Source organism: Euprymna scolopes, chromosome 2, assembly GCF_053919585.1.
Source record: "Euprymna scolopes isolate OS-2025 chromosome 2, ASM5391958v1, whole genome shotgun sequence".
NCBI lineage: Eukaryota > Metazoa > Mollusca > Cephalopoda > Sepiida > Sepiolidae > Euprymna > Euprymna scolopes.
Genome location: NC_136483.1, coordinates 11486381 through 11497625, shown reverse-complemented (window position 1 = coordinate 11497625; position 11245 = coordinate 11486381). Strand labels below are relative to the sequence as shown.

Sequence of the window (11245 nt, the reverse complement as noted above, 5' to 3'; positions counted from 1 at the left end):
ACTCCCACTATCCATATAATGTAATTAAAGGAATCGTCCGTTGCCTACAACACCGAGCAAAAGCAATATGTAGTAACATCAGTGCAAATCAAGAGGAGATGGACATTTTAAGAGAAACACTTCACCGAAACAACTATCCAGAGAGCATGACATCAGCTCCAAGAAATCTGGACCAAACACAAAAGAACACCACTAAGAAACTCACCACAGTTTGTATACCATGTATAAAGGGATTGGCTGAAAAATTTCAACGAATATGTAATCCATATGATATCAGGACAGTATTCTGGAGTGATTCAACTCTCCAGAAACAGCTTGTGAGAATGAAGCCCCCTACAGAAAAAATCATGACTAAGAACTGTGTATATGAAATCCCATGTAAATGTTGAAAACTATACAGAGGTGAAACGTGCTGTCCATTGAAAGTATGGTTAAAAGAACATCGAAAAGCCATAGTACGTGGAGAGATTGAAAAGTCAGGTATAGCTGACCATGTCTGGATGGAAAAGGAAAACCATCTACCACTATAGGACGAAGTAAAAATTATAGACAAAGAGGAATGGTGGAGAGTAAGATGACTGAAAGAAGCAGCACATATGCTGGGGAATAACCAACTGCTAAGCAGACCAAGTATAGAATTTAATACGATATGGGAACCATTAATTATAAACAGTAGATAATATATACAAGTAATAAGTAAAAACATTAATATATATATATATATATATATATATATATATATATATATATATATATATATATATATATATATATATATACTAGCAGTTCAGCCTGGCTTGGCTCGGCCCTATGTACTGTTCATAACTTGTCCTACATATGAATACACTTTATGTAAGATTTCAAATGTTTAGACCAAAATTTTGCCGATTAATTTCATAGAAACAGCAATGATCATTTTTTTAAAACTTTGACACCAATTTTGATCCCTGAACATTTATTATTTTGGTCTCAAATGAAAATACAAAGTTTTACCCATGTTCAAGTTACCTACATCTAAATTTTCAAGTTTTTAGACCCAAAATTGGTTGGTCAACTCTTACAACTTTGACTTTTTGACAGCCAAATTTTCGCCCCAAAACTGGTTCAAATGCTTGCCGCATGTCTGAATACCCTTTATGTATAAATTTCAAATGTTTAGACCCAAAATCGGCTGAATAGTTTGCTAGACGCAGCAAAGGTAAAATCTTTTGAACCTTGAAAACCTTCAATGCAGAGACCAACACACTTGAGCTAATAATAGGTGCAAACCAGACATACAGAAAATGCTACAAATGTAAAACACAAAAGAACATCACATGGAATCATGGAAACTGAAACTTTATAATTTGAAGTTAATCCCCTGCATTTCTGCCTTTCGCCTCCCCCTTTTTTTTAGTGTGTGTGTGTGTGTCACCATAAACTGGTGCCACCCTGAATAAGTGAAGGTCAAGGAGGATGGAAAAACTGAGGAGAGAAAGCACTCGTCAGACCTCTGTTAGATGAGTGCAAAAAGGACTGGGACCTTTGGGAGGCTTATTGCCATCCAAATTCCAGTAAAGACCAATAGCTGCTGCCAACAAGAAATCAATGTTAAGATAGCGCAAATTCATCTGCAAAGTTTATCGAAAGAGGTGGAGAGTACTTGAAAGTTGGGGAGACTTATTTTCACTCAGACTTAAGGGAACACCACAAGTTGTTTTCAAAGAGAAATATTTGATGATATCCCGTGTGAAACTCTGAGTAAGTAAATAATAATAATAATAATACAAACAGACAAACTCATCTAAGCTAGAAGACCACCCATTATGATAGTTAACAAAAAGAAAGCATTTGCCTAATAGAAGATTTTAACCTTACGGCTAATTACAAGGTGCAGTTGAAGGAGACATAAAAACTAAGCAAAAACATGAAGGATGCCAGAATACTGAAGGGAATATATAACATGAACTCAAGGGGAGGATTGAAACTATACAGCAAAATAGCTGTAAATATGGAGAAAAACTCTTGCGTGTGGAAGTCAACCCAAATAACTAGATAACACTACAGATAAGTAGAAAGTGAAGAAAAACTTTACCGGAAACTAAGGAAACTGAAATTGATAAAAAATTGTGTAAAAAACAAACTTTACTTTGATGTTATTTACACCAGTATCAGTCGATAACATTTAACATTTAACATTTAACATTTAACAAAGTCACAAAAAGTCACAAAAAGTCACAAAAAGTCAAGGAAGGACAGCATGATCTCTTCACTGTTGAGGTTCCTAAATGCCAGAAAGCTTTCTACTTTAATAGTTTCTTCCCTCGGACAGCTAGATTTGGAATTCCCTTCCTGCTACCTGCTTTCCTGACTGTACTGATATGCAGAAGTGAGGTGAGGGCAGAGTCAGAAAGGGGGAGGAGTTATAATTTTGACCCTGCCCTCGCCTAAAAACCGGAAACTCCCTCCCTTCCTACTGGGCGCAAATGAATTAACTATTCCTACTACTACTAACCACCATTCGCCCGTCAGCACAATCAATCTTATAGATTCTCCTGACAAAAGACAAAAAGCAAAAAAAAATCGCGACATTCCTCAAAGAGAAAAATCTAAATATGGGACATTTATGAATAGCTTTGATTTATACACAGAAAAAATCATCAGAAAAATTGAAAAAATAAAAAAGTTTAACTAAACAAAAGTTCTCTGTTGTCTTTGACAATGTTTGTTTAAATGAAAAAATGCTGCTTAAATATACACAATATATATGTATGTATATATATATATATATATATATTTCTGTGGATTTTTTTCGATTATATTTCACCTTTAAAATTTTTTGTTTTATACTAATCCTTATAGATTGATATAATGATTAAATGAATGATTTTATGCTATGTAACAGTTGCTGTGAAGAATTGTGAATATCAACGTAATTTAAGGAATAAATTGTAAGATGGTCAATATCATGAAATTTGGAATTTGGACTTTTATCATTTGCTTTATATATATATATATATATATATATATATACTAAACTTTTTAGCCCATTATAAATTAAAAAAAGTGAAATATTATTGCCTTCTAATGATTGCTTCATGCAAAACTTCTGGAGTAAATGTTTAGTAAATCCCTATTCACGCCAAAGTGTGCAACGAAAGGATACTACAATACTTTGTTTGCTGCACCTCATCATAACAAAAGTCCATACGAGATTTCATCTAATTCAGTCCAGTAGTTTCCAAGAAAAAGTGAGAGTAAATGTTATAGGATTATCATGTTTATTGCTCTTGGTTAACTGCTGCGTTTCTATCTTTTGTAGATCTTGTTCATTGCTAGTGAACAATAAACGTTGTTTCTTATTTAAATGTGGTATTGTGCTGATTCATCCGTGTTAATTTCCAACTGTACATCAAATGGATACCACAATACTTAGTTGGCTGCACCTGATCATAACAAAAGTTTATACAATATTTCAACCAGATCAGCTCAGTAGTTTCTGAAGAAAAAGTCAAGCACCTTCCATGGAAATAAGAGTGGAGACAGACTAGGAATATCTCTTCTGTGAGAAAGGAATGCTAAGGAAGAGAAGAGATCACTCCCACTAGATATTGAAATCAGTTTTGTACTTCGTCCAGATTGGAAAAGAGTGTTTTATACAACCCCCTCCCCACCCCGATGTGGCAGCAGTATTATGTCTTTGTTCATATCTAACTCTTATATAGATAAAGAATTGCATTTGGATTTTTGGTAATTTCTGCAACGATTGAATGAGCCAACCATTTTTCAAGTGACCTTAGCAACAGACTTCCCACACAGCTGGATCACCTTCCTCTTGCTGTATTTCTGTTGTAACCTCCATGTGCCATGACCTTTTTCTTCTCATAAGATCAATCCTGAATCAGTGGCAGCCATGTATTCATTTTGGTACTTATCCAATTTACAACCCAATCTGTGGAAACTTTGCGTTGGCATCTTTCAACACATTACATAGGCAGCCAGAAGATGCTGAAGTGATTATCAAATCAGCTGTGAGAAATCGACACGTTTCAATGAGTGCGTGAAATTCATAAAATTGAGAAAAAAAGTTTTTAAACTGAAAATGAATTCCAACATCATGCTATAATAACGTGAAATCTATTCCCTTTCTCTAATGTTAAAAATGGCTTCCGAAATAAAAAACCATGGGAAGTAGGGGAGGAATGCCGCGTTTTTAATTAATCATTTAGCAGTCTATGCTCCAGCATCTTCCATCTACTTACATAACTTACCGAGAGATGCCAACGGGAAATTGCCGAGATTAAGTTGCAAAGTTTATTTTCCTTAAAAACAATGCTTATATGTCCTTAAAAATATTATCTTGTTCAGAAGTGGATGGCCATTTAATGCTAAATATGGAAAGGATTCCTCACTATGAAGCTTAAGATATTGTTTTTTTTTTTTTTTTTTTTACATTTTTTCACAACCAACTTTCTCAGGCTGAAACTTTTTTCGCCTCATAAAGTAAAATAAATTATTTTGAGGAGGGGTAAATTCACAAGGTACATGACTCTATTTTTACCTAAGGCGATAATCCAATATTTCCTGCAGTAGAACTTTTTTTTTTTTTTTTACAAGGTGGTCACCACTTATCAAAGCCCGGAAGCCACTCAGGGATAAGGGTTATTGTAAGTACAGTATGTTAGTGTTGATATTTAATAAAGTGTCTACTTAAGGGGGCGGTTCATCAGGAATTTGTTTACGTTGGACTTGAAGACATCCAAGTTGTAGTCAGGAGGGAAGCAGACAGATGGAACAGAGTTCCACAGGCGTGCAGTTCTAAGAAAGAAGCTTTGTTCGTGGAATCTACGTTTTGATTTAGGCATAGATAAAGAGTGGGGAAAGTTTTTGATAGTGGATTCAGCTAGACGAGTGTTTTTCGTAAAAGATTGGCGAGGGGGAACCAGAGATTGGAGTTCAGATGAGCACCTGCAATGGAAATAACAATAAAACAAAGATAGGCTTGCAACGTCTCTTCTGTGTGAGAGAGGTTGCAGGGAAGAGAAAAGGGCATCCCCCACTAAGCCACAAAGTCTATTTTGTACTCTGTCAAGGCAGGATAGGCTGTTTTTAGTAGTTCCTGCCCAGATATGGCAGCAGTATTCCATCCTTGGATGTACTTGGCTTTTATATAGATAGAGAATTGCATCAGTAGTGAGATATCTTCTGGAGCGGTAGAAGGATCCCACCATCTTTCCAGCGACCTTGGCAACAGACTTGATGTACGTGTTCCATTTCAGATCAGGAGTGAAGGTCAAACCCAGAAGCTTGTCAAAACATGGGGCTTCTCCTAGATGAGAGCCATCCATTTCAATTAATGCCAGATGGGGATCAGAGTATTGATGATGTAAAGATAGGAGTTTGGTTTTAGATGCATTAAAAGGTAACCAGCCACGTCTATCCCCACTGAACCATTCGTTCGAGATCAGAGGAGAGAGAATCAGAGAGAGCTTTGTCATTTACAGCCTTTGATGTGTTGCCGTAAATGGTCGTGTCATCAGCATAGATGTTAACAAATGATTTAAGTATGTGTTTAGGGAGATCATTGATGTAGATCAGGAAGAGAGTTGGGCCCAGAATGGACCCTTGAGGGACTCCAGCATTAATACTGCAGGCCTCTGATTTTTGCCCATCAACCACTACTCTTATGAGCCTATTAGAGAGAAATGATTTAATGATAGAGAGAATATTTCCAGTTATATCGTAGCTGGAGATCTTGTGAAGTAGGCCTTGATATGTCAAGAGCAATTGCCCTGGAAAGGAAGCCTTTATCAAGAGATTCACTAATCCTATGAAATATGACTAGTAGCACATCTGCGGTAGATCTTGCAGAACGGAAACCATATTACGTGTCACTAAGAAGGTTATTTCTACTGAGGTGGTTGACTATTTCTCTATTTAATATGGATTCTAGCAACTTACTCATAACACACAGGAGGCTTATTGGTCTGTACTGAGAGGGAGATGACTTATCACCTGAGTTCTTAAATACAGGGCATACTGATGAGGTTTTCCAGGGTGTTGGAAAGCACTTCTCCTTAAGGCAACGTTTAAAGAGTTTTGTAAGTATGGGAGCAAGTTCTGGTTGAAGCTTTTTTTACACTATAATTGGGATGCTGTCAGACCCAGTAGCTTTACTGGAATCAATATTCTTGATTAGCTTGGCGACCTCATGCACAGATATTTGTATGTTACCTAGCGTGTTCTGTGTTATAGGAGGAAATATGGGGAGTTGATGGCCTTCGTTGCATAGGGTAGAATTAGCTGCAAAGTTCTTGGCAAATAGTTTGGCCTTGTCTGATGCTGATGAGATGACCTCAGGTCCGTTGATAATGGTTGGGATAGAACGCACATTTCTGTTTAGGATCCTATTTGTTATTTGCCAAAACTAGTGGGAACCAAGCCGCTGATGATCAGCTACTTTGGATTTAACAGACTGGGCATATAGTTCTAATGACTTCTTAGGACAGAACAGGACCATACTCTTTTTGATGGTAAGGGAAGGTCCGGAAATTAATTTTTTACTTATTTATTTATTTATTTATGTATTAAAAAAGAAAAAAAAGAAAAGAAAAAAAATAGGAGGTCTTTTATATAATAAAAGCATATAAAACGTGAACACCGGTTATCAAATTTTCGATTATGGTTTATCTGCCCTTAGATATAAAGGGAAGTAATTTTTATCGTTCTCGTCCTTATTTTTGTTTAAAAAGATAAAAGCGCCTCTTTATTGTATCGTTTAAACATCAAAAACATCAAAATGGTAAGCAACTCTCATAAGTTTTTATTTTCTTCAGGAATGATTAATCTTTTAATTTTTGATATTTTTCTAAACTAATGAGTATTTATTTTATCGTATAATCATTTGAAAAAAAAATCTTTGTTTCCGGTAACGACACGTCCTTACAACATGGCGTGCCGGCTTTTTTTTTTTCGTCCTATTCAATCTTATCTCCTCGCGCCTTTTTTGTTTTTTTTTTTGTTTTTCAAACTTTAGTTTAATTTAGTTTAAACGTTTTTTCTATTTCTTATGTTATTAAATGTGATTGATTTTATTTTTGGGAAATAATACTGTGTACATTTTATTTTTATTTATCGTCAAGAGTATCCTCAACACATGGCCTCCTTCTCTTCATTGTTAATATTTTTGTATTTTTCTTTTTTTTTTTTAAATTAACGTTAATTCTATTTCATTTTTAATATTTTGTTTCATAGTTAACAAAGCAGTAAAAAAAAAGATTTTGTGGCCATTCGAAATTTGAAAAGAATTTAGAAGCCTTTAAACTGTCGAATAGAAAGTAATTTAAACTCATTTTAAAATTTGTTTTTGCAGTTTATTTTAGATAGGATTTTCAAGTTAAATTCTTTCTTACTATATGTATTGTTGATTAAATTATTAGCTGAAAGTACGGAATAGTTAACAAATTAACCCTACCCATGTTTATAAATATATAACTTTATTATTTCAGTACGGTCCGTAAACTGCAGAAGTACCAAAATTTATAGCAAATTACTCTTGTATTGAACGACTTTACAGTTATTTACATCCAATCATTTTATAAATACGGATTACTATTTCGGATAATATATAGTTCGTTTGTTGTTTTTGTTTTACGGCATATCAACCCGATTCAGGTTATTTAATGCCGAATCCATTGATTTTGAAGAACAATTTTTGGGTTTGTATTACTGTACACATAGATTCGAAAAAGTTGTCAAAACAAATATATAAAAAATAATGTTATCAAAGGCAAGATAATTTACTTTTCTATCAAACTGGATATATTTTTCGTGTTTTTACTCAATGTAACATGTTTATTCAGCTCGAAAACCATAGTGTTTAGCGATGTATTGGAACATTCAAGATGGCGTCTTATTCTCTCGTTAACACGGTAAGTGTGGGAAAAGATGTTATAAATAAAAAACCGGAAAAAATACTGTTAAAAACTCGCTCAATATATGTTACCGTGACATAGGTTGACATATATTCGGCGGGCTTTTAATAATATTTTGTATAGTCTTTTATTTATAACACCTTTTTCCATACTTACGGTGTTAAAGAGGGTGTGAGACGCCATCTTGAATTTTCGAATACATCGATAAACACTGTATGTTTTTCGAGCTGAATAAATATGTTACATTGAATAAAAACACAAAATATATCCAGTTTGGCAGAAAAGTAACTTATCTTGCCTTTGATAACATTTATTTGTTATATATTTGTTTTTTGACAACTTTTTCGAATCTATGTGTACACAGTAATACAAATATATTATATATATATATATATATATATATATACACACACACTATTAAAAAATTGGGGTTTGTATTACTGTACACATAGATTCGAAAAAGTTGTCAAAAAACAAATATATAACAAATAAATGTTATCAAAGGCAAGATAAGTTAATTTTCAACCTAACTGGATAATTTTTTTTTTTTGTGTGTTTTTATTTAATGTAAAATGTTTATTCAGCTCGAAAAACATCCAGTGTTTACCGATGTATGTATTGGAAAATTCAAAATGGTGCCGAACTCTGCTGAACACGGTAAGTTTGGGAAAATGATTTAAAAATAAAAAATACAAATGCTGCTAAAAACCCACCGAATATATGTCAGCGTATGTCACGGTAACATATATTTAGCTAGTTTCTAACAGTATTTTGTATATTTTTTATTTTTAACTCATTTTCCCAAACTTACCGTGTTCGGCAGAGAGTTCGCCGTCATTTTGAATTTTCCAATACCTCCGTAAACACTGACACAAATGGGATAAATTAATAAATACTAATAAATACTCAGAAAATAATATTGTGCTACATAGTTCAATAAAAATAAAATCACATTGCAAGATACAATCTTTAATTTACTTTTTCAATCCAGCACCTCCTGATAAACAACGTTTTTCTTTTTACCCTGTTTCTTTTGAATATTCCCTTTTTTATGTAGTCTTTTGCTGAATTTTCTTCGGTGAAAAATTGCTACATGTCGAAATTACGAATACCTTTTCACACCATTACAACAAAGATCATATATTATTATAATATTTGAAAACGAGGTTACATCAAAGGTTGGTCACTCATTCTTGTCCAGGGTTGCCAGATTGGCCTTTTTAAAGCCAAATTTCGCACATTTGACCACCTTTTTTTTAAACAGTTTGGCCTTCAAAAAGTGTATTTGGCCTTTTTAAGCGTAATGTACAAACTAACTGATGAAGAAACAATCAGAAAATGATATAGATTGTAAAACAAACCCCAGATTTTATTGTACACTGTTTTTTAATAGCCTAATGTTCAGGCCACTCAAGTGTGGTTTTACCTAAATATCTGGTCCTGCATATGACCTTAAACTATATCCGATGGTGAGGCCCCAGCTTGCGGGCTTTGGGGAGTGTGGAGCCACCCTTTAATTGCCATTACTCCCAGGTCCACTCTGACCCAGACTGGTAGTACTTGTTAGGATCCCAATTATGGGTTAAATAGAAACTGATTTAAAAAAAAAAAAAAAAAAAAAAAGGAGTTTGTATTACTGTACACATAGAATCGAAAAAGTTCTCAAAAAAACAAATGTTATCAAAGGCAAGATAAGTTACTTTTCTACCCAACTGGATAATTTTTTAGTGTTTTTATTTAATGTAACATGTTATTCAGCTCGACAAATATACAGTAGGTGTATCAGAATTTTTGGAATTTTTGACACCCCTAACACAAAACCGAATAAAATATAAAAAACTCGTAATTTCTCTTTTAAAAGGGGTTTATTTTCTTTATGGATTATACTTCCAAAATAAACTATTAAAGTTGTATAAAAAGTAATAGCAATATTATTTTTTATTTTTTAAAAAACATTTTTTTTTTACATAATGAAATCAATTGAATTTTACGAGTTAAATATTTTTCAATTTTTAAGCTTTAAAAACCTATCAAAATTTTTCTATTGATTCAATTTTTACAATATTTTCGGCATCAATGTGAAATTTTATGTTCTTTCCAATAAACCGAATCTAATCAAACGTGTTTTTTTTTTTTTTCAAATTCATGCCCCCCCCCCATTTTGAAATGTCTATTAAAAAGTAAATAATTAATTTACTCACCAAAGTTTTATATATCACAAATTGAAGATAAAAATAAATAATATATTCAAATTTAAAACAAAAAAGAAGTGTTTTTTAGAAATTTACCTGTAAAGTCTGAAGTTTTTTAAATGAAACCTTGGTCCTTGCTCCTTTTAATTGAAAAAAAAAAAGGTACTGGTCGCGATTAGAGTTCCCTGCCGAACACCCTAAAAAAACACTGACTTCTCCCTTAGTTTCCATAGTAACTAAACGATCATGAATTTTTATCGACTTTGTTTTACTGTTTATGAATATTGAAATAAAAGACATAACTACACATTTATTAATAATATCTCACTTTTATCAACTTTTATTTTTTTTACTGTTTATGTGTCACTTTTATCGACTTTTTCTTTTTTTTTAAATAGCATTTTCTTTTTAAATGACTACGTTTTAACCTTACAATTGAATAAAAAAACATTAAACTTTAATTAAGCTTAGAAATACGATTTAAAATATAGCGCGGATCATAAGTGCACTAGCACCCATTTTTTTATTAATAAATGTTTAGTAATTATTTTTCTTTTAATATTCATAAACAGTAAAAACGTAGTCATTTAAAAATGAAATGCTATTTAAAAAAAAAAAAGAAAAAGTCGATAAAAGTGACACATAAACAGTAAAACAGTAAAAAAAAGTCGATAAAAGTGATTAAAAGTGAGATATTATTAATAAATGTGTAGTAATGTTTTTATTTCAATATTCATAAACAGTAAAACAAAGTCGATAAAAATTCATGATCGTTTAGTTATTATGGCAACTAAGGGAGAAGTCAGTGTTTTTTTATGGTGTTCTGCAGGGAACTCTAATCGCGACCAGTACCAAAAAAAAATTAGGGTTTGAATTAAATTTTTCGAGTAGTTATAAGCTTGGAAAGACGAGGTTGAATTATTCAATATTTTTTCACGCATTCGTAAGGTCAGTTTCTGACACATCTAACTAATCACCAGTCACAGCCAGCGCAAACAATGAAAGCTAGTGAATTCTGCTAGCTGCCACTGCCAGACAATGCAAGACAGTGGAAGCCAGATGCTTTTATTTTGACCATTGCCACCAGTAAAAATGGTCTCCACTAGCAATCGCCGCCATCTATCTGTTTTGTGTTCGTTT

General features: G+C 33.0%; 1 protein-coding gene across 2 annotated transcripts in view; it reads left to right on the top strand.

Moving 5' to 3' along the window:
• The first annotated feature begins 6641 nt into the window (after positions 1-6641).
• LOC145288471 (small nuclear ribonucleoprotein-associated protein B-like) overlaps positions 6642-11245 on the top strand; it is a 76776-nt gene continuing 72172 nt past the window's right edge. For both annotated transcript variants that reach the window (XM_080136332.1, XM_080136331.1), the window contains exon 1: positions 6642-6781. In XM_080136332.1, the coding sequence (XP_079992458.1) occupies positions 6779-6781 (3 nt within the window). In that variant the 5' untranslated portion in view covers positions 6642-6778. The remainder of the gene's footprint in view (positions 6782-11245) is intronic.